Source organism: Cadophora gregata (genome assembly GCF_030347475.1).
Source record: "Cadophora gregata isolate MNR1 chromosome Unknown scaffold_6, whole genome shotgun sequence".
Taxonomy (NCBI): Eukaryota; Fungi; Ascomycota; class Leotiomycetes; order Helotiales; family Ploettnerulaceae; genus Cadophora; species Cadophora gregata.
The window spans coordinates 2,006,741-2,032,320 of record NW_026695929.1 but is presented as its reverse complement, the minus strand read 5'-3'; the positions used below and the strand labels follow the sequence as shown (position 1 = coordinate 2,032,320).

At 48.2% G+C, this 25,580-nt stretch overlaps 5 protein-coding genes across 5 annotated transcripts; 3 read left to right on the top strand and 2 right to left on the bottom strand.

Annotated features, from left to right (window-relative positions):
* Nucleotides 1–2,466: 2,466 nt before the first annotated feature.
* ONS95_012493 (uncharacterized protein) lies at nucleotides 2,467–4,209 on the top strand (the record flags this gene model as incomplete). Its single annotated transcript, XM_058506123.1, has 10 exons — nucleotides 2,467–2,474; nucleotides 2,528–2,546; nucleotides 2,819–2,920; nucleotides 2,972–3,133; nucleotides 3,303–3,388; nucleotides 3,435–3,616; nucleotides 3,667–3,825; nucleotides 3,880–3,973; nucleotides 4,036–4,105; nucleotides 4,156–4,209. The coding sequence occupies 10 exons, from the start codon at nucleotides 2,467–2,469 to the stop codon at nucleotides 4,207–4,209; spliced, it is 936 nt and encodes a 311-aa protein (XP_058358648.1).
* A 2,078-nt stretch (nucleotides 4,210–6,287) lies between these two features.
* ONS95_015064 (uncharacterized protein) lies at nucleotides 6,288–8,901 on the bottom strand. The gene is made up of 7 exons (XM_058508749.1): nucleotides 8,643–8,901; nucleotides 8,571–8,588; nucleotides 8,470–8,523; nucleotides 8,336–8,423; nucleotides 7,257–8,288; nucleotides 6,767–7,206; nucleotides 6,288–6,718 (listed from the first exon to the last, which is right to left on the bottom strand). The coding sequence occupies exons 1-7, from the start codon at nucleotides 8,738–8,740 to the stop codon at nucleotides 6,436–6,438; spliced, it is 2,013 nt and encodes a 670-aa protein (XP_058358647.1). The 5' UTR covers nucleotides 8,741–8,901; the 3' UTR covers nucleotides 6,288–6,435.
* A 140-nt stretch (nucleotides 8,902–9,041) lies between these two features.
* ONS95_012492 (uncharacterized protein) lies at nucleotides 9,042–19,261 on the top strand. The gene is made up of 4 exons (XM_058506122.1): nucleotides 9,042–9,278; nucleotides 9,328–9,363; nucleotides 9,411–18,917; nucleotides 18,971–19,261. The coding sequence occupies exons 1-4, from the start codon at nucleotides 9,220–9,222 to the stop codon at nucleotides 19,095–19,097; spliced, it is 9,729 nt and encodes a 3,242-aa protein (XP_058358646.1). The 5' UTR covers nucleotides 9,042–9,219; the 3' UTR covers nucleotides 19,098–19,261.
* A 677-nt stretch (nucleotides 19,262–19,938) lies between these two features.
* Nucleotides 19,939–23,541, top strand: EFT1 (Elongation factor 2). Its single transcript, XM_058506121.1, has 5 exons — nucleotides 19,939–20,031; nucleotides 20,087–20,404; nucleotides 20,566–21,298; nucleotides 21,349–23,124; nucleotides 23,182–23,541. Exons 2-5 carry the CDS (start codon nucleotides 20,397–20,399, stop codon nucleotides 23,197–23,199), a joined length of 2,535 nt encoding a protein of 844 aa, XP_058358645.1. The 5' UTR covers nucleotides 19,939–20,031; nucleotides 20,087–20,396; the 3' UTR covers nucleotides 23,200–23,541.
* On the bottom strand, nucleotides 23,542–25,118 carry ONS95_012490 (uncharacterized protein). Its single transcript, XM_058506120.1, has 3 exons — nucleotides 24,912–25,118; nucleotides 24,653–24,841; nucleotides 23,542–24,574 (listed from the first exon to the last, which is right to left on the bottom strand). The coding sequence occupies exons 1-3, from the start codon at nucleotides 24,975–24,977 to the stop codon at nucleotides 23,777–23,779; spliced, it is 1,053 nt and encodes a 350-aa protein (XP_058358644.1). The 5' UTR covers nucleotides 24,978–25,118; the 3' UTR covers nucleotides 23,542–23,776.
* Nucleotides 25,119–25,580: the final 462 nt, after the last annotated feature.

The following is a 25,580-nucleotide window of genomic DNA, read 5'->3' as shown; positions in this document are numbered from 1 at the left end:
TAAAAATACTAAAAAAATTATATATATTACTTAGAATTTTAAACTTATTAATAAGTCTATCTTATACTTATAAGTAAAGTAAGCTAAGTAAGTAAGCTCGAAATATTAGCTCTTTAACCTTAGGTTTATTTATTATAGTAATATATTAGCTAATTAGTATAGCTACTAAGCTATACTACTAGTCCCTACTACTTTTACCTAAATTATATAACTTTACTTTATATTTAGCTTAAGAAAATTCCTACTATCTTAACTCCTTACTCCTTATATTATTATACTAATAAAGCACAGTTATATCTTCTATTAGTTTTATACTATTTTATATACTCCTAAGGTTCTTAAGTATATATTAAGTTCTACTTTATTCTTAGATATTATATAGATATAGCCTTAGAGTTTCTCTACCTTTAGAACTAATACTATAAGAAATATAAATAGTATCTATATTTCCCTTAAATTATAAGTAATATCTATATTCTTACTCTAAATCTTTAAAAATCAATTAGAATTAGAGAATCTAGTAGAGAAAAATACAGATAATTAACTAAAATATAGATAGAAAATCTGTCTAAAATACCTGTTTACAGATATTATCTGTAAGAAGTGCAGATAGTATCTATAAAAAAACCCCCGTAGGGCTACTATTCCTATGGGATCAACTTCCTTAATATCAGCATATAAAGCATTCTTTACCTTACTTGTAAGCGCTAGCGAGGGACTCTTCTATTCTGCCCTGAAGTGTGGGCTTCAAGCGTCTTGTCGAGGTCCTCGAGCTTGATGGAGAGTCGTAGGTCATCAAGTCTATCACTTTAATGAGCAAGATGAGAGCAGGATCCGCCGTACTGCACAGCACAGCCGTACCGGAGATCTGGCGGCCCCCACACCACCACGGATCAATCGTGGATTACAGCAGTAGTGACTTCAAGTGCCGCTTATCCATGGCAAGAAGAGGGGACAAAATGTAGTGTGACCAGCACAAAACCCCACATAAGCGCCTCAAGAGGAATAGCACTGATACGCCATCAACTCAAGGGTACGACAGAATCTTGGAGCTAAAGTTGCATGTCAAAATTGCTCGGAAAGTTTGCACATACGTGTATGTGGTCATTCGACAAAACTTTCCAAGAACTTTCACACACCTCCTTGCTTAGGAATCGTGCTACTCTGCGCTACACAAGCCATCCTCGCGGGACGTCACGAGCCGCCGAAGATTTATAGACGGTAGGTTGTACCGACGACCCTAAACTTGTCTGGATATCGGACTTGCAGCACTACTGCAGCTATGGAGCAAGGTTATTGCCGACAGCAGCAGAATGGAAATTCAGCTACAAACAGGAACCCAGATTTCTGTGTCGAAATCCCCCACGGAAAGAAGGACGAATTCGGATAGTGGGGCTGAGTGTCGATGATGGCGGTTGTTGTTGTAATGTAACGCTGTAACGCTGGCTGCTGGGTGGCCAGAAGCGGGCTAGTGTTGAACAAGTCGGCCAGCACAACATGCAGGCAAAGTTGTCTCTCCAATTGCTGTAAAAAAATACCGATGTATCAAAGTCCCGTGTACGTGATACCAGCCTTGGACTGAATTCCACTGCATGTATACAAGGTGTGACTTGAGCGCAGTCCCAGTAACCAAATCCTCGGTACGAGAGATGCGCCACAATTTCCCCCTCCTCAAACTTTGCACTGTAGATAAAGTAGCATGAAAAGTCAATCGTGAATTAGCCCAGAAGCCGATTTTTGCAGACTTGACTCCCAAGTCTTAGGATTGCAGCCCAATATTTCGACAGGGCAGGGGAGAAGCTGCCAGCGAATTAGCCATCCTAGTGAATTGCTAATTATCCTTGATTGGGTCAGAACCAAACATCAAAGTTTTCTTTGCTCTCGGGTCAAGCCCAGCTGTTTCTCCTAATATCATTTGCAGTGGTAGAATTGAATGCTTGGACGTGCCAGATGGATGTACTCTTTCTAAGTGTTGCAGAGTGTTTAGACCCTCTTGCCGAAGACTTCCAAAGCGTCCGCTACCAGATCCACGACCTTCGTTCTTTTGGCCTTCTACTGTTGGCTGTTCCCAGCCAGAGCTTTCCACTGCTTTCAATCCGTGCCGCTCGCGCCGTACCAGCCCGTTTCAGTCAGAGGTGCTTGATCGTCAAGCACATCCTTTGCTGCAAACAAAACCAGTTCGAGATATCGGAAGCCAGCAGGGAGCCCAGAACTGGACAGCCCAAAGGGGCGAGCCAATTATATTGGCTTCCGGCGCTCATGTCTCGACGGGGCTTAATAGGATCGTCTTCAATGGGTCGTTGGGTGACTAGAAGCACTATCCACTGTGGCAACATCTAGCAGATACCTCAATTGAGCTTCTTTACAGTCATATGAAGGACACATTCGAAGTCGACCTCTCGTAACCAGGAGCTTGATCGGCAAAGACATCAGCTTTGGGACGATTCAGAAGGTTGCAAACCAACCATGGCCGCGTGAGTCAACCCATCTTCTCCTGAAGAAGCAACAACTAACAGCATGGCCGTAGCCACCCGGAAGCAGACACGGTAATGACTTCTCGTAAAATTCCTCCCTTTTCGAAAGATCTCGAGGCCGCCATAGTATCATCGTCGCCGGAGACACTTGTACCCCGCTCTAGCTATGTCGTGTAAGCCCGAAAGACAACTTGACGGTTCTTGTTTTTGGAGCAGTGAAAGGAATGGTCGAACACCTCGATGCGAGCAGAGCCAAGTGCTCAACTCTATCATATATTCTGGGAGGATGCGCTGGTCATAATTCGTAATGCTGAGCTAAGATTGTTCTGGCTGATAACATATAGGCTGCAGTCGATAACAGTTTCTTGGAGACAGAAGTGTACCATAACCGCACTTATCAGTCATATGCCATCGACAACCTGTCCTATCTTGCTCCATGTGACGAGGTAAGTTGACCCTGGACAGACGCAGCTGTGCCAATTTCTGACGCAATGCAGGATGAAGTGGAACGTCTCAACATCTTCCACAGTGTTCTGAATCGAGTCTTCGATGGAAGATTGATATTCCCTCCCATCCACCGACCTCGGCGTATACTTGATTGTGGCTATGGAACGGGTAGGTGGGCAAGTGAGGTCGCAGAGCAGAATCCTCGATGTGAAGTGAGTTTTCGACTTCTTACTAGGCTTTTCGTAAGAAGGATCAATATAGACCTGGTGAGCCAACAGCTCGAGAACTAGGCAAGTGCTGTTGATAACAGGAATTGATCACAACGTTCTTCTTCATCCAAATAACTCGTCAATCGCACACACTGATTCCATGTTGTAATAGGTCCTTGGAATTGACATAAACCCGATGATGCAGCCAGAAGAGATGCCTGATAATGTATACCTCCAAGTGGACGACTTGAATCGAAGGTGAGAATGACATGCATGTTCTGTATAGCCAACTCAACAGAGCTAGGTTCACTTTCCCGGCCCATAACTTCGACCTGGTACATTCTCGGATGGTTTCTGCTGGAATCCATGTAAATAGATGGACTCAGTATCTCCGTGATCTGCTCAGAGTAACAAGGCCCGGAGGCTGGACACAAATGGTTGAGCTTTATTGCAATGTCCAGTCTGACAACGGCAGCTTGACAGATGGTTGGTTGATTGGGTCAAGTACAGAAATGCATTTGCTGATTGACGGCAAGACCACGCTCTAAGCCAATGGAGTGCGAGGTACCTGGAAAGTATGGAAGGTCTGAAAGATGTCAGGGCGCCCCTACGACTTCCGGATATGATGAGACAAGCTGGCTTTGTGGATGTTGAACATCGGGTTATTCAACTCCCCACGTGTGGTTGGAGCACAGGTTCGTATTTGATCAACTTGGCCAGTAAGCTTCTCATACATATGTGACATGTAGACCCGAGGGACAACGATATAGGAATCGCGAATAGGGAGAATGTCCACAGAATGCTGTCATCGCTGGCGATCTATCCGTTTACGGAGAGACTCAGGTAAGCTTGTCGATTCAAAGCTGCTTTTCCATCGCCCTGGAATGTCACTGATACCCCCACAGGATGCCAGTCCAGGATGTACACCTACTCGTCGCCCAAGCCCGCCTCGAGGCAGATAATCCGGCATTCAAAGTATTGTATTCCGCTGAGTTTGCTACGCATTGGCTGAAATGTGATCCCAGGCTTATTTCCCGCTCTATGTCTGTATCGGCCGAAAGTCTCGCTCCAGTCGATAAATCCTGTGTGTCTAACATGGGAACGCCCGCTAGGGTCGTCGTGGACCCCGTACCTAGCGAATTGACCGAGGGTCAAATTTAGATAGCACTCCAACAAAGCTCTTATGACATGGCGCGGCTTCCGACAGTTTCGTCAGTGATCGGATGAAAGGCGAAGCAGAAGGAGCACTGAGTCCGTCTGCTATCTCGGACCCCTTGTACATCAGATCCCCCCCTCCATCACTTTGTCGGCTACCATTCCATTCGGAACTGCGAATATCATGCTGAAGAACACGAACTGTCTGGTTCCCTCAAAGTTGCTCATATCGTGGGACTTATGTTGATTACGGTTCTTTAATGAACGGCATGCTTCCCACTCGACAGTGGCCATTCTCTCATTGTAGTAGCAGTGACTTCATACCGGTTTGTTGACCACAAGTGGTGGTTGTCCAGTTTGGTTCTGAACGTTGCCCTCGTGGGATTTTGCGTCGCACCTTCCCATCGTTTGTAGGAGATTGCTACCTGGACGGCATATACTGGTTTGATCTACAAGTATGTCTATAGGTGAGCGGTGCATCGTCAGTATTTGCTCGTCAATGTTGATATAGGTTCGATCATTGCCACCGAGTTTCGAGGCTGCTTTGCAGAAATCGTCGTCACGGAACAATGCCACGAGACGGAAGCCTGCTCGCAGACCACTTGGAGATATCCAATGACCTGTCAAAACTGAACAAAACTTAATTGCTCTCTTAAGGCTCGTGTGGGGATATCCTCGGAGGCAAGAAGTTCCCTGTCGCGGGTTTGGACAATGGATTGTAGCAGATTGCAACAGCTAGGCGGTGGGTTCATGTCAAGAGCCGGCCAGTAATACAGTAGTGGAGGGATTGGAAAGAAGGTTGGGCTCGGAGGCGTTCGAGGGAGTTCGAGTTCAGGTGCGAGACAAAATACAACCAGCGAGATTGGTGGTTTTGTCCTTGAGGTAGTGGCGGTGTTGAGAAGAAATCTGGAGGAGGAAGAGAACGATGGGGACGGAAGAGAAGAGAGAAAGAGACAATAGAAGGGAAGGAAGAGTGAAGAGGGAAGGTGACGAATGGGAGCGTCACCCTGCGAGGGTGAGGGCGAACTCGGGATAAAGTGTGTTGGGATGGGTTGGCTGAAGAGGGAAGAGCAGTCATCCTTGCCTTCCAATCCATTGCCACTTTTCATCCGCCGGCCAATGTTGAACCGAGCCGAGCATCGTGAATAGTCGATTGGGACTTTGCTTTATGATGAGATGACAGTTAATGAGGAAAGAGACTGAAAGTCCGCTATCATGCAATTGTTGTCTTTGTTGATATCCATCCGCCCTCCGCCGTCAGCCTACCGTTCGTTGGCGCTATGGCTCCGGAGGGAGCTGGTCCTGGCCTGGAGGGGAATAGCTGCAACCAGCCACTGACTGACGCGGGGTGTGTTGGCACATCCATGGCAGCCTCTTCGGGGGTTTTGGGGCACCTTGACCCCGGATGCTGGAATGAAGGGGAGTCTTCCAATTGGCCTGTTTCAATCGTTGGGTAAGTTTACGATCATGTGATGGCTCCTGTGGCATTCATTGATCCTGCTACCTTACCTTATGATGGGCAAGATATGATATATGATACCTGAGATATCGGGGACAGAATTTCATTGCGCCTCACTTTCCTAGATAGGTAAGGGAGGTACTTACAGGTCAAGTCGAGTGCATGTGACTTTGAGAATTAAAGGAGTTGTGAAGAGGCAAGAACAGGCAGTGTGTACCTAGGTAGGTTATTGCAGACGACTAGCAACTGACTGTCTCTGCATTAGTGGTTGTGACTCTACAAAGCAAAGCAAAGGAATTCATGGTCCATATGCTCTATTGACTCCAAAGTGATACAGAGAATGGGCATCGCTGTCGTGACGCAATGCTTGAAGCGCCATCCATCTCGCATTAGTTTAGTCTAAACTCCACACCTCGTGGCATTGAAACTTAAGCTTTGGCCATGCACATCATTGTGGCGGTGATAGCGGAGAGCTGAAAGCAAGCTCACTGCGGATGCTGTTGTGAGAGCCACATCGATTGTTCAGCATGGAGCCAAACAAAGAAATCAAAATCCGCATATTTTTTAGACGTCTAGATCAATAGGCGTAATTCTTGTATGCTAGTCCTTTCCCAACGCCCTCGCCATGCATCCGAGGTCCAGAATGTAGACAGCCTCGGAGTCCAAAGGGGGTATCTAATCTACACAATGCTTAAGGATTCTCACGAGGGCTCTGAGAAGGTCCTCCCCCGCCCCACACGTTCTCAAACTCCTCACCATCAAGTCCATACTTTGGTTTTAACAACAATGCCGGTTCTTGTGCTTCTTTCCAGTGGCTTGTCTCCTCGGACTCGTCTTGAGGCGACTGTCCATCATCATCTTCGCCTACAGTAAACTCGTCCTCCCCAGCTACGTTAGAGTCATCGATTGACGCCTCATCAGTGGGCTCGTAACCCTCACGGATATCTTCGCCCGTATCCTTTCCATATGTTCGTCTCAGAAACGTTAGTGGAGAAGCAATCTTGTTCTTCCAAATCACTTACACAAAGCGTTTTGGCTCAGCGGAATTCCAGCCTGCGCCACCCTCCTTTCGAGCACGAACCCTTTCAATATCCTCTGCCGTTGTATCTTCCACCACCAAATCTACAAGCTGACTCCGATCAGATTTTCCCGAGCTTGAAGCAGAGGAGTGGTGTCGGAGCATTCCCATTAGAGCTGGCGCACGTCCTTCCTCGCCTGTTGCGGCATCTTTCTGCTTTCCCTTCGAGCTACTATCTCTCTTATTGTTCTTATTAGAAGCACTATGCTTGCGTTTCGTCTTCTTAGTAACCTCCTCGACCGTGCCACGGACATTGCTTGCCCGTCTGATCTCATTGTCCCTGGTGGGCTGGAGCAAGTTACGGTTTGCCGAGGTTGTGACTAGGCCGGGTGAAGAGTTAAGCCATCTTTCTCTAGAAGCTTCGTGTGCGGTGATAACAGGATACTGAAATATGTCAGATAAAAGTAGACAGTATACTTGGCTGGGGGGCTTACATTCCAGTCACCAAACTCTAGTGCCCTCGCTCTCTCATACAAGCTTTCCTCATCGGGATCTAATGTCAACTCGTCCACGGCACCGTTTCCATATCCCAGATATTGTGCATCGTTGTCATGTGGTTTTGATGGCGATAGCGGACGGCTCGGTCCACTGTTGTTGCGTAGGAGTGGTGTTCTTACATTGGTATCGCCGGGCTTCGGTATCCAGTATTTACCCTTTCCACCTCGCTCATACCGCATGCCTTCCATCATTCTGGCTACTCTGGAAGACGAGCCCTCGTGTGCCAGAACATTATCACCAGAGTCGAAGAGGCGATATTCGTATTTGTTCCCACTGAACGTCTCTTTGGTGTCTTCGATAAGATCACGGCAACCAAACGAATCCCGTAGTGCAAATTTGACAGGCATTCTAGCAGCTGAAATTGTAACATCCGCATAATCGTGCCAAGAAAAAGCGTACCAGTGAGCCATGGCGAATATGGGCATCTCTATGCAAATCAAAGCATCTTGAATAGCAGCGGCAATATTGTCTGGGGTATACCCTTCCACGTCATCTGGAATTGCACCGAGCCAGACGAGGATAGACAAGAAGAACCCTTGCCAGTATGAGGCGAAGATGATCAGCTTGACACAAAGAAACTTGGGAACTGGACGGAATGGTTGTAGATCTCTCGACATGCAAACCCAGAACATGCCTAGCGAGTAAAGGCTGACGGTGACACTGATGTTATATGCAATTCCACTCCATAAGTACCCGGAAGTCAAACCAAGATAGCCCTCTTGGTAAGTCCCAGTAGCTTTCATGATAATGGAAGCCAAACCAAGTATTGGCTTCAGCCAGGCGTACTGGAGAATTCCACGTTTTATGGCCAGGAAAGTATGAGGATCGGAAATATCGGCTTTCGGGAGGCAGTGGTTCAGCGGCCAGAGATGATGAACTGGCTCTCGGCCGTGCATCATGATTATCAAAGCTCGCTCACCTCCGAGGAAATTAATCAAAAGCTGAAAGAAAGTATATATGGTAAAGGCCTTCAGAATATTAGTCGTTGTACCGAAAAGATTAATGGTCTCCATACCTCATATATATCACGAATTGGGTCTACAAACATGGCCGCCTTGAGGGAAATGATACTTGACCATGACGACAACGAATAGATGGGAACCCTGGTTTATTTAGCAGACTGGGGCATATTTTGGGCCTTCAACGCACATGAGCAGTATGCGGATGACATATCGTTGGAGGAGAGGTTTGCGGTAATTTTTGCTATCGCCATTAGTCGTTGCAAAGCTATGGTAGAGGGAAGGCAATACGTTTGAAGCCAGACGGAGCTGTTGATAACGGTATTAGCGTATGAACAGAACAGATAATGTCGAATAGCCTACACAATAGACAGCAGAGATGCTACCAAAGAAGAGACTCCAGCTACAATGATGGTAGCATGCGTCAACTTCTGCCCCCTTCCGCCAGAAAGTCCTCCCATTGCTGCAAGTCACACAATCCTATGACGCGTTCAAGATTCCTTGCAAAATTGGAAATCTATGTTGTTAAGGGAACGATCATCACTTTGCGACTGAGTGTGCCGTAAACATCGTCTGCCACCTTCAGCTTGACAAGAATCGCAGTGGTGTGCAGAGTATCAGCAAGAAGTTGGACAGTCTTGAAATGAGGACCAAGATTCACAAGCAGGAGGAACACACCCGGCAGAATCGCTTGAAAAGGACTAGCGCGGGCAGCCGGATGGAAGATGGATCTCAAGCTGTCCCAGTCCGGTCAAATGATTGGCTGTACAACAACTGAACATCGACTGTATTTCTGAACTTAGCAGGACCTTCTGAACACTGTGCGTCCGGCTTTCAGATCCTCCGTGAACTTCGCGAGCATATTGAATCGACCAATAAATAGCATGGAGTCACGAGGCAGCATGATCCGGAAGCCGCGAGCGTATTGAGCGGGTTGACGATGTCCAGCACTGGATCATTACAAAGTTCCCCTCTGAGGACAAATCCGGGCTTCAACTGGTTAGTATGAAATGTTACTATTGTTTGATTGGAGCTGATAATCCTCCAGGGTGTTTCTTGTCGAGCTGGGAGTATGCGGCATCTTGTAAGTCTAGCAGGCTGGAAACTCAACTCTCTACTAATATGAGGTAGAACTCTCTTCTTCCTGTTCTACTTCAATCGAGTCTTTGCAACCTTCGTATCCTATGGGCTTCGAGCATGGTCATGGCACGTACATCGAGTCTACATCGACATCCAGGCGCTGCAAATATCTCTGTTAGGAGGACGGGTATTCTTCAAGGGTCTCAGATATCACGGCAATAATGAGACAATTTTGATCCAGAGTGGATTTGTGACGTGGAGGTACTGGCTGAGGAATGTGAAGGAGCTGGATGTGGGACGAGATCAGGATCCTGGACCCAAGCGAGTCTCTTCAGATGTGGACGAGGTCCGGAGGGGGTATCAATCTAGGGACCATGATGCTGAGAAGCAAGCCAGGAAAAGAGACCCTGCGAAGCTTCCATGTCGTCTCAACGTCACATTGAGGGGAGTGGAATGGTTTGTTTACAACAGGAGTGCTGCCTATGATGCGATAGTTGCCGGTCTCACCAAGGATGACCATGCAGATGCTGGTCCAGTCCCTGAAAATACCTCTCCTGCAGCTGGTGATCATGATGGAAAGCCACGGAGACGCCGAAAGCACGATACTGAGAAATCAGATGCCTCGTCAGAAGGTTCTGTTGACCTTGAAAAGGATATCTCTCCAGTAACGGAAAAGAGTACAATCACAACTGAAGGGGGTAGGCTTCGGGAGGCCTCAACAATGTCCCAAGCGGATGGCAGCGAAGGAAGTGATGCATTAGGTACGGGCTCAGAGAGTGCCTTCATCCTCCGCTTCCTTCCCGTTCAAGTTACCTGTGAAAAGGCAGCTGTTGTGCTCGGTAACGAGAATACCAAAAGCGTCTTGATAACGAAAGTTGACAGCGCTGTTGGTGAGATCGATGCAACAAAGTCAGCGACTTCACTGGATCAGTACAGGCAGCTGTTTACCTTTGAATTTGAACATCCCGTTATCCAGATGAAGCCAAACGATGATTATAAGGAAGATCAAACGACTGCTGCATCTCGTATCAAAAGTGGTGAGGTTGATCAACCAGATGCTCATCGTAACCACAGCCATCCATTTATTCATCGTCAGCGTAAAAGGGTTTGGCATAGACTGCAAGATCTTATTCCCGCCTTTCGAAGCTCGGTAGAATCCTTATCATCCAGCTTGAACGGCCCTGGATCATCTTCGCAGGCAGTTCCAGGATCTGACAACTGGCAAGGGCTTTCTAGATATCTTGACGATAGTCAACAAGATGATAGAGCCAAATGGTCATCTATCGAATACGCCACGGTTTCTACAATCGCCGATTGCCCGAAGGCTAGTATGTGCTTTTACTGGGACGTTGTAGGCACCGTTCAAGATCGAGCATGTCCCAAACGGTCAAAGCAGCATGCAAACATCAATGGAGATAATCCTCCAGAATGGGGCATAAATTTGTCTTTGACGAAAGCCATCATTAACTACGGACCTTGGGCAGACCGGCAACGTGCTGATATTCAACGAGTATTTTTCCCAAGTCTTTGTAAGGACACCACACCAAGCAAAGCTCTCGTTCCTGGCCAGTTCAGAGTGCCTGTGGAATTCAAACTGTACATTGAGTTTGACGAAGAGACCGTTCTTCGTGTTCCCATTAGGGAGGAGTCCAAAAACTGGAAATGGACGAAACAGGCAGACACCATGGGCACAGCGCCCAGTGACCAGAAAAGGGCCGGTAGAAATACTCGGAAGAACAAGACGGACAAAGGAAACCCAGGGCCGGAAGTTCGTCCATTTGGCTGGCTCGATGTTAAGGTTGGCGCAAATGCAACCGTTGGCTATGTCATGGATATGGTTGCAGGGCATTCTGGTTTCTCGAACAAACTCTCATTGGACCTCCCGGACCTTGAAATAACCACGAGCGTCAATCATGGGATGCTATGGAGATCTGTAGACAATCACGTCGTTTGCGATCTCTCAAATCCTCTGGAGTGGAACTTTCATCGCACCTGGAAATTCGATGTGAAGAGCAGCGCATTGGAGCTCTTCATATTACGAGAGCACATCTTTTTGCTCACAGATCTGGTGGATGACTGGGCTAGCGGACCACCACCGGAATATTTGACTTTCACACCTTTTCAGTACATGGTCAACCTTCAACTTGCCGACTTCAGGATATATCTCAACGTCAATGATTCGAATATCATCAACAATCCGTCAGACTTCGATGACAACACGTTCATCATCATTTTTGGCTCCACCTTGGACGCTGATATATGCATTCCGCTCGAGAATTATCGACCACATCTCAACGATATTCCCTTCAAGGTCAGCGCCCGAAATGGCGGACTGAACCTGAACGTCCCGCCATGGAACACTCAAGCAACGTTCTTGAACTCTAATGAGATAGCTACTTTGAAAGAGTTGGAGATTGATGGAAAATATCAGTACAATGCCACCACTTCAACAAGCAACACCGATACACTATTGCTCAATGTGTACGGGCTTGGCGCAACTGCCCAATTCTATGGATTTGTTATTCGGTATTACTTGAAGGTCAAAGATAACTACTTTGGAGACGATATACGATTCAGAACTCTCGAGGAGTATCAGGATCTGCTCCGTGCAATCCAGAGCGGCGAGGGCGACGCTTCACCCCAACCTCCTCACAAGAAGTCGAATGACCTCGATGTCATATTGAGTGTGAGTGCAGATGAATCAAGCGTGATTCTACCTTCGAATTTGTATTCGTCGAACAATCATATCCGCATCGAGATCGCAACGCTTGCAGCTGACTTACGGTTCACCAACTATTACATGGATCTAGAGGTTGTGTTGAGCACTCTGGCATTCTCGCAGGGTAGTGATGATGATGGCACAACGACGCCGATCAGTGCTACCTCCAGCACTCAACTATTCATAGATGGAGTTAATGTCTATGGCAACAGACTCTTTGGCCTGCCGCCTACGGAGCCAACTTATGTTTGCAATTGGGACTTCGCTATTGGTGCTGTGACCGGTGAATGTACTTCGGAATTCTTCACTCGACTGGTTGCCGGAGGAAAAGCTTTCGCATTTTCTTTTGACGACGAGGAAAATGCATTGCCTTCTATATCCGAGCTCATTCTGCACGATGTCACATTCCTTCGAGCATCAATTGAGACTGTGCGAGTATGGCTGCATGTAGATGAAGCGGCTTTCCTTTTTGCCACTGAAACCATTTCAGTAAATTTTAACGATTGGGCTGGCTCACACTATTCCAAGAAACTCAAACTTGAAATTCCCGGTCTCCAATTCGGTTGTGTAGACGCAGAATCTGCATCAAGACATAGATCGAGAACCCAACATCCGGTCGAGACGCATGCCCTGGTTCAGACGACAATATCATTTTCAATGATACAGAGGAAGCTGGAATTTGCGAAAGATCGACAGCTTCAACAGGAGCATATCAAACGCCACGACCAACGAACACACCGAACAGATTTTCTCTTGCATCACCATCTGCTTGATGATTCAATGCTATTTCCTGTTGACCCGCCTGCTATGAGTGTTCCCCCCATGCCTTTACCCGTCACCGAGGATGATGAAGCATCTTTCGAGGAGAACTCCATGAGCTCCTCCAAGAAGTCTTCGCTGCAACAATCCAAATCACGTTTGGGTCGCAAAAGCTCATTTTTATCTTTGACAGGCTCCAGTCAGAAGAGTGCTACCAGTATTCTTCGGTCTCGACGTGGCCCAAACGCCAGCGAGATGAAACCTCCCGGATCACGTTCACGGAGCCTGCACGCCAGTGCCGGTCCGGGGCGTCGTACACCTGTACGAGATGTCTCAGTATCTACTGGCAGGCAATCTTCCTTCTACAGTGCTCTTGGGGACCATCGCGGCATGCCTCCTTCGAGTGTCACTTTTTCAAGCTCGTATGCCGCCCCGTATTTCCCTCTAGAAGGAGTTGAACCAGACACCAAGGACCTCCCGACTTCTCGTGATAGCACAAACGACAACGATCCTCAACTTGGATTGGATGACATTCACCCAGATAGAGTAGATGGGAAGTCAGCACATGTTACTTTTATGCTTGAGCTGCCAACCGGCATTCAAGGTGTGCTCAATCCAAAAGCTGCCACCGCCGTTGTTAGCCTTATGTCCGCTCTTGCACCAGTCGAGCCTGTCGACCTTTTAGATCAACTTCAAAGCGAGTCAATATCTGGAACGATAGATTTGCAGAAGCAGAAGATGCCAGAAAGCAATTTGGTTGACTTTGGCCTATATGCGCCAGCCATCAATTTGCGCTTTATGAACTCTATGGGGCCCCAGAGCTCCAATCAGGAGATGAATGATCAGTATGACCTTTCCATGTCTGGCCTTACAGTGTCGTCCCGATCGCAAACTACGATCGCGGATAAAGGATCTTCGGATAGTGTTCAGAAGTCTTCGACTGTCCATTTGTCTCTTGCCTCTGCGGGGATTTCAGCCAAGGAGAGACTTAACAACCTCGATGATCCGCAGGCGGCTGTCAATGCTATCATGGAAGATGCCGTGTTGTGGGTTGTATCGAATGAAGCAACACGCGTTAATATTGCTTTCAAAGGTTTCGAATTCGCCACAGCCAGCTCCAAGATTGAGTACCTGGCTTCCATACTGCACCGAACCAAAGTGCTCGGCCTTGACCTTGCTGAATCTTTCTCCTCTCAAAGCAGGTTGCAGCGTAATCGTGTCCAGCTCTTCATGTATCTCGTCGCTATTGCCGGACAACAAGCAGCAGATCCACTGTTCTTGACAAGACCGTCATACGTATTGCGGTCAGCTTCTGACCATCTTCGGACAAGTGATTCTTGGAAAATTGTCACCCGCCTTCGGCACATGTATGCGAGCCTCGATTCAGCGACACAACAAGAACTAGCTATGCGCTGCCTTGGGAATACAGAGCTAGTGCCTGAAGATGCCCAAGAGCGTGTCCACGCTTGCTTTGACCAATGGCGCAGCTGGGATCTCGACAATATCAGCGGATGCCTTGCAATGGCAAACGTTTATGGCTCTCCTGCTGTAGGGCTGCCAAAGTCGCAGGCAGTTCCTCTCAAGGTGTCGTTCCGAACAGAAGATATTCGATTGGTGGTTGATCCTGGTCCTAAACAGAACGAGGTGACTCTATCAGACATAGCAGCGCTTGTCGAAATGAGGACGATAGTCTCCTCTGCAGATATTGGCCCACAAGAAGATCTGCAACTGATTCAGAACACCGTCGTTCAGGTATTCTGCTCCGATGCATCCATTAATCTCAACTGGGAATTATGTGAGCTTGCAGAGGATATTATAAAGCTGTACAATCAGAGCACCCCGAACCCTACGAAGCTTGCATCTCCAGCATCTGGATCCGGTAAAGCTGTTACCGAGTTAAAGCAGGACCTGCAGATCCTCGTCGCGACTGAAAAGGGCTCGATTATTATCGACACAATAAACATCAGAGCTGCCAGTGTGAGCAAAGGTCTCAAGGCTTCCTTTATTATGGTTGATCCAACGGATGAAGCTGGCCAAAGTGTTGCTAGCTTGACACTTGCTGCGGAAGCTGTGACTTCGAAGATAAAAAGTCACGCTCAGGAATTGACCATTCACCAGCTTCGTTTTCCAACCATTTACGCATCTTACGAGTCGGAAATCGTTGTCGAGCCATCCGCCAAGGTTGTGAAGTTTGCCGGAAATTGTCAAGATTTGACTTTCGTCGTTCGGCAAGACATTCTTGCATTGATCGATGTCCTAGATCTCATTGTCGGAGATGAAGTTGCACAGCTACATCAGTTGAGCAGAAATATCCCGTCCACGAAACAAGCTTCTTCGAAGTCAGAAACTCCAGTAAAAAGCCCAAACTCGACCACTCGAATCCACGTCGCCCTGTTTCTTGACAAGTACCAGATCACTGTGCCGTTGCTTCACTCTCTAACATACATTGTTTCCGGTGTCGTGGCTAGAGCCTCTCTCGCAGCACAAATGGACTCTGAGATTCTATTCGATTTTGATGTGAAAGAACATTCACATGATATTCAAACCGCGCCTTCTGACAAGCCCAAGAGCATATCCCTCCTACGGATGCCACCGACAAACGGTCGTATCACGACCCAGATGTCAGAGCGAGAAACTACCGTTTCAGTCATGGCATCCGTGGAGCCTATTGAACTTGATGCTGCTGCTGTCCATAGCCTTTTGACAGCTCTCAACCGGCCAGAAATATCAAGCGTCATATCCGATGTTCAAGATGACATAAAAGCGGTCCAGTCACACATCGAGAATATCTTTGGTCCCAAGCAAAAACTGTTGAAAGAACCAACCGCAGCCAAAGGAAAATCGCTTGTATATGATGCACATTTGACCCTGGCGGGATTTGATGTCTTTGCAAATGCGCAAGGTGCCGACAAAGACCACAAAACTGCCAGGTTAGACTTGAATCTAGGATGTATCCAATTAGTTGTCGCAAATCGCCTGGAACCAGCTGGTCCAATTCTCGAATTCCCGGAATTGCGCATGAATTTGCGTGAGATCATGTTTGAGCTTTCGAGGTGGAACGGAAACGGGATGGAGCCCTGCGGCAACCTAACTTTTGCTGCCTCCTTGAATGCCACTTCAAAGACGAATCACATGGGCGACGAGGTCAGATCTTTCCACCTTAAGAGCGATGGATTGCAAATCAACCTTTTCGCAGACACAGCTTCGTCTGTCGTGGATGTGATAGGCCACCTGCAACACAAGATCAAAGACATAGACCTTACGAGAGAGAAGAACTACCTTCGCAAGCTGCGCAAGTCAAGACCTAAAATTGCAATCAGAGACGAGCAAGAACCTGTGGAAGAAAGTGCACCTGGCTCCATGATCATGTTCGCCTCAATGTATTCATTGGAGCTACTGAACATACAGGTTAGCTGGTTAGTCGGCACTTACGAGACCACCCAGTCCCCCAATGCAGAGAAGGAGAATCTGGTCTTGTCACTAAAGCGGATCGACCTTTCTACGAGGAAGGAAAATTCAGCGAGACTCACAATCGAAGACTTGCAGCTACAGCTGGTTCCGTCGTCACAAGACAAGACTCATAGATCTCTCAACTCAGCTTTGCTTCCAGAGGTCATCTTCAACGTCGGATATGTTTCCACTGCGGATGCTCGCCGGTTCGCCTTCCAAGCCGCCGGAAAGTCGTTGGATCTGCGACTGACATCTCAATTCATGATACCTGCTTCGGAAGTGGGGAAGTCAATAGGGTACGCATCTGACAAAGTTCGTGCAGCAACTGCATCGTGGACCACTAGTAGTCCCATTCCCACAGAGACAACTCGACGGCAGCCATTCTTTGGGAAGAAGCGTATGGAATCGCTGCTTGTTGATGCAGATTTTGCAGGAGCAGTTGTTTATCTGTCCGGCAAAAAAGTTGCTGAAACTACCAACATCAATTCAGGCATGAAGGGTGCCAGAGTCACCCAGACCGGAAGATATGGCCAGTTCACACACGCCGATGCAAGCAGCAACACTGCATTACGGGCACCCGGTCTAGCCTGGAAGGTTGAGTACAAAGATAACGGCCTGGACGACCCTTCACTCAACGCAGAAGTCAAAGTGGAGGAGTCTACTAATATCTTGTATCCATCTGTTGTCCCGCTAATCATGGAGATTTCCTCAACGGTCAGGGAGGTCGTCAGTGACGATGAGGGGAAGAAGTCGCTGCAGCCAAAGTCGTCGCCTCAAAAATTCATGAGCGCAGAGGAAGACAATATTCTGACTACGGATCCAACTGCAGTTCTTGGCCGAACAAGACTGAACCTTGGTCTTCGTATCTGCAGACAAGAGTTCAGTCTCAGCTGTCAACCGATTGCTCGCGTGGCAGCTACTGCTCGATTTGACGACATCTACATCACTATCAATACTGTAAGATCGACCGAGCATGGTCACTTCTTTGCTGCCTCAGCTGCATTTACTCGACTGCAAGCATCAGTACAGCATGTCTATTCTCGTGAATCAACAGGGAGCTTCGATGTGGACTCGGTATTTCTGTCTTTGATGAACAGCAAACATGTCAGCGGTACGAGTGGGGTTTCAGCGATCCTAAAGATCAGCCCGATGAAAGTCTTGGTCAATGCCAAACAATTACAAGATTTCCTGCTATTCAGGGAAATCTGGGTACCCCCTGAAGTACGAGAAGCATCATCTGGTTCAACAGCAGCAGCACAGAATATGCAATCCCAAGCCTTGTTCGTCCAAAGATACCAACAAGTTGCGGCCACTGGAGCCTTCCCATGGAATGCAACTGTGTCAATCGCAGAACTCGACGTGCAGCTGGATTTAGGTCAAGCCATTGGAAAATCGGCCTTTATAATTTCCAATTTCTGGATATCATCAAAAAAGAACTCCGATTGGGAACAGAACTTATGCCTCGGATTCGACAAGGTTGGGGTTGACTGCACCGGTAGAATGAGCGGATTTGTAGCACTCCAGGACTTCAAGGTACGAACGTCAATCCAATGGCCCGCCCGCGAAATGGCTCTTAACCAAACACCACTGGTACAAGGATCCCTCGCATTCAGTCAGTTGCGAGCCAAGGCAGCTTTTGATTATCAAGCTTTTTTGGTCGCCGATATTACATCTTTCAAGTTTCTCATGTACAATGTTAGGAATGGGCGCCACGCTAAGGGCGATCGACTCGTGGCAGTACTGGATGGAGAAGCAGTACAAGTCTTCTGTACTGCGACGACTGCGTCCCAGTTCCTCGCGCTTTTCCAGGCATTCGAAAGATTGGTTCAAGAGAAGAGGTCCAACTATGAAGCATCTCTCGCAGAGATTGACAGGTTTATGAAACGCAAGTCAGTGGCGCATGCGACGACTCCCACTTCAAAGAATCATCTGGATACAGTACAAGAAGACAAGGTTGCAGACTCACCAATCTCACTTCACACCGATGTGATTGTTACCCTCAGAGCTGTAAATATGGGAGTCTTCCCGAACACATTTTCGGGTCACCAAGTCTTCAAGCTTGAGGCCTTAGACGCTCAGGCTAGATTTGCAGTCACAATGGACAACGGAAAGATCCACAGTATTCTGGGCCTTACACTTGGCCAGCTGCGGATTGGTCTGGCAGGAGTTCGAAAAGTTGACCTTCCCAAATCCGTGGGCGAGATTTCTGTCGAGGATGTTGTCAGCAACGCAACTGGATCTCGCGGCGGAACTATCCTCAAGGTTCCCAAAGTAGAAGCCACCATGCAAACTTGGCAAGTTCCTGGCTCCAATCACATCGACTACATCTTCAAGAGTTCCTTCGAAGGCAAAGTCGAAGTTGGCTGGAACTATTCGCGCATCAGTTACATTCGTAGCATGTACGCCTCACATTCCAAAGCCCTTGCACAGAGACTGGGGAAGCCACTACCACCTTCAGCAGTCAAGATTACAGGAGTCCCGGACGAGGAAGATCTGGAGAGGAAGGATGGAGAACAACAGAAGATTACGGCCGAGGTGAACGTGCCACAATCAAAGTACAACTACACAGCGCTTGAGCCACCAATCATCGAGACACCTCAACTGCGGGACATGGGAGAAGCCACACCACCGTAAGTTTGTTTAAAAATCCAAACTCAAACAAAGAACTAATACAGACTTTTAGATTGGAATGGATTGGGCTTCACCGCGATAGGCTACCAAATCTGACGCATCAGATTGTGATTGTAACATTGTTAGAGCTAGCATCAGAGGTGGAAGATGCATATGGGAGGATTCTGGGCTCTTCTTGAGCTGAGCGGTCATAAATGTGGTTGTATAATTTTTTATTGGCTTGTTAGGCATAGCGAGGAGTTTGGGAGAGCGGCAACATGGATTATGGACACCGGCTTGGATACGCCTTGGCATTGCATATTGAAAGGGAGACCCAATGCGGTCTCTGTCTGATAGGGAAACTGAATAGAATCTATATGGAATTGACCATGACATACCCATAACGGTTCTCTGCTGTCGTTTCTTGACGTTTAATGTCAGATTCAGGCCATATATCTGAGCTTGGCATGGTGGCATAGCATGATACGTGGAGGGGTAGGTGCTCCCTGCAGCGATTGGGTCCGCGGGGTAACTTAATGCAGAGGCAGAGAGTGAAGCCATACTATGACCCAGCAAGGGTCTGAAGCGAAGTCCTCTCAAGTCACAAGCATGATTCATGACTTTCAAGTACACAGATACAAATATGAGATGCTGTTGATGGGATGGTGCTGCTGCTACTGCTACTGACCGCTCAAATCGACACAACTAGAGTTTGGAGGGGCAAGAAACATGGTCTGCGATAGGCTAATTCGAATGATATCGGTGCGCAACTAGAATTGTTGATATCAGCACCCCCGACGAAGCCAATGAAGAGCTCAGCTCTGCACACAAGGAACGGGCCACTGACTGAATTTCAAGTTTGTCACGATAGCCACCATCGCAGAACTGGACTGGCTGGACTCAAGTCAACCTAAATCAGTTCATCTCTGGGACCCGGTGCTTCTGGCTCTGTTGATTGAGGTAAGGTAAAGAGTCAAATGAAGAGTCACAAGCTTGGAACTAGACGTTTTTGCTTCATCTTGATATTAACAAACCCTCGACAGCACCATCCTTTTGCCTCCTATTCACCACCCTTCTTCTTCTGATTGACTGTTGTGAACGCATATTCTGATTTATGACTCTTTCGGTGATAACGTAGGGTTTGAGCCCTTTTCGGCGTGATGGCAGTACTCTCACGGGGTGTGACTAGTTTGCCCCTCATTTATGCGAGCCCAATCTTTTGCAATCAACCCCACCCAGGCAAGTTTCTTCTCGGTCGTCCAACCTCCTCGACCTCCTCCTCCTCCTCCTCTTCTACTCCACCTCCCCTCCATCAAAAGCCTCAACTTTCGTTGCGCGCTCATTTCTCTCCCTGTCTGGTCCATCCACGACAGCTCTCAAATATCTTCATACTCGATCAGTGGCCTTTTGCCCACTCTCGAGTCAACAGAACCCCACTGCGCTCCGGCGTCGACAAGAAAAGTCCTCATTAATCAGCTTTTCGAAGCACCACCGCCACCATGGTCAAGTAAGTTCAATCTCTATCTCGATTACGTCTGCCAGGCACAAAGAAAATGGCGATGTCTCCAGCTCGTCCTGGGAGAGCTCGAACAACGCAGATTCCCCTCCTCGGCGATAAGCTCCACCCTCAGAGACTGAGGCAGAGGCTAATACATCTCTCTAATGCAGTTTCACCGTCGAAGAGGTTCGCCAGTTGATGGACAAGGCCTCCAACGTCCGTAACATGTCCGTTATTGCCCACGTCGATCACGGAAAGTCGACCCTCACCGATTCCCTCCTCTCCAAGGCTGGTATTATCTCCGCAGCAAAGGCCGGTGATCAGCGAGCTACCGATACTCGTGCGGATGAGCAGGAGCGTGGTATTACAATCAAGTCGACCGCCATCTCTCTGTACGGAAACTTGGAGAACGACGAGGATCTCAAGGATATCGTTGGCCAGAAGACCGAGGGCCGTGATTTCTTGATCAACTTGATCGATTCACCCGGTCACGTCGATTTCTCTTCTGAGGTTACCGCCGCTCTCCGTGTCACTGATGGTGCCCTCGTTGTCGTTGATACCATTGAAGGTGTGTGCGTGCAAACCGAGACTGTGCTTCGTCAGGCTCTTGGTGAGCGTATCAAGCCTGTTGTTATCATCAACAAGGTCGATCGTGCTCTTCTCGAGCTCCAAGTCTCAAAGGAAGATCTGTACCAGTCTTTCTCGAGAACCATTGAGTCCGTTAACGTCGTTATCTCGACCTACTTCGACAAGGTTCTCGGTGATGTCCAAGTCTACCCATACAAGGGTACCGTTGCCTTCGGTTCCGGTCTCCACGGATGGGCTTTCACTGTCCGCCAATTCGCTGTCAGATACGCCAAGAAGTTCGGTGTTGACAGAAACAAGATGATGGAACGTCTCTGGGTAAGTTGAGATCTATCTGGATCGCCTTGTATCTGCTAAACATAATTCAGGGCGACAACTACTTCAACCCCCACACCAAGAAGTGGACCACCAAGGGTACCCACGAGGGCAAGCAATTGGAGCGTGCCTTCAACCAGTTTATCCTGGACCCCATCTTCAGAATCTTCAACGCTGTTATGAACTTCAAGAAGGATGAGGTTGCCACTCTTCTCGAGAAGCTCTCCATCAAGCTTTCCTCCGATGATAAGGACAAGGAGGGCAAGCAATTGTTGAAGGTTATCATGAGAACTTTCCTCCCTGCTGCTGATGCTCTCATGGAGATGATGATTCTCCACTTGCCATCCCCAGTCACTGCCCAGAAGTACCGTGCAGAGACCCTCTACGAAGGTCCGCCCGATGATGAGGCTTGCATTGCTATCCGCGACTGTGACCCCAAAGGTCCTCTCATGTTGTACGTCTCCAAGATGGTGCCAACATCTGATAAGGGTCGTTTCTACGCTTTCGGTCGTGTTTTCGCTGGTACCGTCCGTTCCGGTCTTAAGGTCCGCATCCAGGGCCCCAACTATACCCCTGGTAAGAAGGATGATCTCTTCATCAAGGCCGTTCAACGTACCGTTCTCATGATGGGTGGAAAGGTCGATCCTATCGATGATGTCCCAGCCGGTAACATTCTTGGTCTTGTCGGTATTGATCAGTTCTTGTTGAAGTCCGGAACTCTCACCACCAGTGAGACCGCCCACAACTTGAAGGTCATGAAGTTTTCCGTCTCCCCTGTCGTCCGTCGTTCCGTCGAGGTCAAGAACGCCCAGGATCTCCCAAAGCTTGTCGAAGGTCTTAAGCGTCTTTCAAAGTCCGATCCTTGTGTTCTGACCATGATCACCGAGTCCGGTGAGCACGTTGTCGCTGGTGCCGGTGAGTTGCACTTGGAGATTTGCTTGAAGGATCTTGAGGAGGATCACGCTGGTGTCCCTCTCCGTATTTCTGACCCTGTCGTCGCTTACCGTGAGACTGTCACCGAGAAGTCTAGCATCACTGCTCTCTCCAAGTCCCCCAACAAGCACAACCGCCTTTACATGATTGCTGAGCCAATGGATGAGGAGCTTGCTAAGGAGATCGAGGCTGGAAAGATCTCACCTCGTGACGATCTCAAGGCTCGTGCCCGTATCTTGGCTGATGACTTCGGCTGGGATGTTACCGATGCCCGTAAGATTTGGTGTTTCGGTCCAGATACCAGCGGTGCCAACTTGTTGGTTGACCAGACCAAGGCTGTCCAATACTTGAACGAAATCAAGGATTCCGTTGTTTCCGGTTTCCAATGGGCTTCAAGAGAAGGTCCAGTTGCTGAGGAGCCAATGAGAGGTATCCGATTCAACATTATGGATGTTACCCTCCACGCTGATGCCATCCATCGTGGTGGTGGACAACTGATTCCAACTGCTCGTCGTGTTCTCTACGCTTCCGCCCTCCTTGCCACCCCTGCCCTCCAGGAGCCCGTCTTCTTGGTCGAGATTCAAGTACCCGAGAGCGCCATGGGTGGTGTTTACGGTGTCCTTACCCGCCGTAGAGGTCACGTCTTCAACGAAGAGCAACGTCCAGGAACCCCTCTTTTCACCATTAAGGCTTACCTCCCAGTCATGGAGTCTTTCGGCTTCAACGCTGATCTCCGCTCGCACACCTCCGGACAGGCCTTCCCAACTTTGGTCTTTGACCATTGGCAAATTCTTCCCGGTGGATCCGCTCTTGATGGAACATCAAAGGTCGGTACCATCGTCCAGGAGATGCGTAAGCGCAAGGGTCTCAAGGTCGAGGTACCAGGTGTTGAGAACGTAAGTCAAAATCTCCTCGTATGTAAGTTCAGAACATCAAGCTAACCCGAGTTTTAGTACTATGATAAGCTATAGATGCATCCTATCAAAATGGATAGATCTCCTCCTCAACTCTCTCCAGTGTTGTGCATCTCCCTCCAAGAAAGACTGTCATCGTTTTTCTCCGACACGCGTATCACGACTATTATGACAAAGACAAAAAGCACAGCAGACTTCGGCATTTTCGATCGATGGGCGGGCTTGAGTTGGGTTGAGTCCTGAGGCTCGACCTGAAAAGACACAAGCAAGCAAGCTGGACTACAACGTGACACATCCATCAAATCCTCCATCCATGCTTTTCCTTCCTTTTTTTTCTGCTGCGGTCAATTTCGGGTTTTCATGTATGTAGCTGCATGAGAATTGAAATACATTAGAACACTTTTACCTACTTGAAATGTTGTGAGGAGTTCATGTTGCAATAGTTAACCAAATTTCCACCACTCAAAGGGTCTCATTCTGTACGGTGCAGGTAGAGTACACTTCATGGTTTACTCATCGGCAACTCTCCAAATCAATCTCTCCCCACTAACCTCCTTCCTTCTCAAGGCATCCATAGCTCCCTGCGCTCTCTCCAGCAAAGTCTTTCCCTCGATGATCCTATACCTATTGGGCTTCACCACACCCTCAGCCAAAAGTGTCGGCATGATCTCCGGTTGGAGTTTTTCTTTGAAAACAGGGTTCTGCACCTGTTAGTCAAACATATCCTGGTCAAGTAGGTCGACAAAGGCGAAGGCGGGGAGAACAAGCTCACATCAAGATAAAAATGTGTCCTAACGCCCCTAGCATCAACCCCTTCCTTCCAGTCTGCACTCCCCGGCACATCCATCGAATACTCCGGCCGTACACCCTCCCCAGCATCTTTCACGATGACTGGCAACAACACCGCTACTTTGCTCCCTCTCTCCGCGATCTTCGCTAGCGGCGCCATACTGCCAGATTTTGAGCCAATGCAATCGAGGATAAACGGAATCGTGGGCTCCTCCCCTCCTGACACCGACTTGAAAGAGGACAAAATATCAGATATAACACTTGAAGAGCGATAATCAAACGTCTCCCTCGCCCCGAAAGACTTCAGCACCTCATGATGCGCCTTCGAAGATGTAGTAATTAGATTCTTATACCCATAGTATCGCAACACCTGCAGCGCGTACTGGCCCACGGATGAGGAACCTCCCCAGATCAAGATGGGGGATTCAGCGTGTTCGGGCACGTAGGAGGCGGATTTGGGCCAGGGGAGGGGGAGACCGAGGTCTGTGACGATGGAGTGGAAGACTGTGACGAGGTTGTTGGGGAGTGTGACGGCTTCTTGGAGGGTGTGTGTTGGGGGAAGAAGGCCGAGGAGGTATCGAGGGATGAGGGGGTAGATTTGGTGGCCTTTTTCGGATTGGGTACGCCAGGCGAAGCCGAAGACCTGGATTTTGGGTTAGTGTTGCGACTTTTTACTGGGATTTTTTGGATATTGGAGATGCTCGTGAGCCGTTAATCTTACCTTGTCTCCCACTTTCAGATCTTTCACATCCGGACCGAGTTCCGCTACAACTCCAGCCACTCCATCACCCAGGACCTGTGGATGACTTACGAGCACACCTCCGTCATTTTGATGTAGGTCTAGTGGTGTGGACGCTGTCCAGAGGTTTTCGACGAGTACTTCATCACCCTTGGGCTTGAGGGTAGGAAGCTGTGTTTTGTTGGCAACATTGAACACGAGAGTGTGTTGATTGGCGGAGATAAGAAGCGAAGAAACCTACCTGTTTGATCTCCAACGGAGCACCAATAGCTACCGTGACGACCGCAGCGTGGGTTTGAGTTGACATTGTCGAGTCGTGATTGACCAAGCGGAGGTTAAGCGAGGTTGTGCAATAAGTAAATAAGAAGAGGATCAAGGGATAAACCAAAAGAAAGTCCGAGGAATTGTCCTCCTCAGTTTAGGTTATAGGCTCAGGACTGACTCTGCAGCCTCGAATAAAGATACAGTAATCACGGCTTCTATATATCAAACTCCCGAACCCCCTGTAGACTCCACTTCGCACATTTCGGTAGGTACTTGATTTCAAAGCAAAACACGTGACCATGATGCTTGGCTCTGTAAAGGTATTTCCCCTGTAGATCGTACATAATAATGCAAATACTAGCATGAGTTTGGGAGGTACTTGATTTGAGATCCATTGCTGGTAATGCGCAATTCGTATTTGTGTTCTTATTATCGGCTCAAGAGTTGGGGTCGCGACATCGGGATGCACTAATGGATGTCTTACGTGAAACTGGTTGAGTTTACGAGTTGATGACTGGAAGGCTGAGAAAACGAGATATAGAACGAAACGAGCGATGAATCTTGAGCTCTCGAGGGTTATGGTGTGAGAGTTGTTCAGCCATCCCACTTTAATGGCGAGAAGTGGGAGAGAGATGATGGAATTTTT

Bases quoted from the DNA above. Each gene is read 5' to 3' on its own strand.
- ONS95_015064 (XM_058508749.1), bottom strand. From the start codon at position 8,740: ATGGGAGGACTTTCTGGCGGAAGGGGGCAGAAGTTGACGCATGCTACC. The intron at 8,424-8,469 runs GTGCGTTGAAGG...TAAATAAACCAG, and splicing joins GTCATCCGCATACTGCTCAT to GGTTCCCATCTATTCGTTGT. The intron at 6,719-6,766 runs GTAAGTGATTTG...AACGTTTCTGAG, and splicing joins GCTGAGCCAAAACGCTTTGT to ACGAACATATGGAAAGGATA.
- ONS95_012492 (XM_058506122.1), top strand. From the start codon at position 9,220: ATGTCCAGCACTGGATCATTACAAAGTTCCCCTCTGAGGACAAATCCG. The intron at 9,279-9,327 runs GTTAGTATGAAA...ATAATCCTCCAG, and splicing joins ACAAATCCGGGCTTCAACTG to GGTGTTTCTTGTCGAGCTGG. The intron at 18,918-18,970 runs GTAAGTTTGTTT...ACAGACTTTTAG, and splicing joins ATGGGAGAAGCCACACCACC to ATTGGAATGGATTGGGCTTC.
- EFT1 (XM_058506121.1), top strand. The intron at 21,299-21,348 runs GTAAGTTGAGAT...AACATAATTCAG, and splicing joins AGATGATGGAACGTCTCTGG to GGCGACAACTACTTCAACCC.
- ONS95_012490 (XM_058506120.1), bottom strand. From the start codon at position 24,977: ATGTCAACTCAAACCCACGCTGCGGTCGTCACGGTAGCTATTGGTGCT. The intron at 24,842-24,911 runs GTAGGTTTCTTC...AACAAAACACAG, and splicing joins CTCCGTTGGAGATCAAACAG to CTTCCTACCCTCAAGCCCAA. The intron at 24,575-24,652 runs GTAAGATTAACG...CCCAAAATCCAG, and splicing joins ATCTGAAAGTGGGAGACAAG to GTCTTCGGCTTCGCCTGGCG.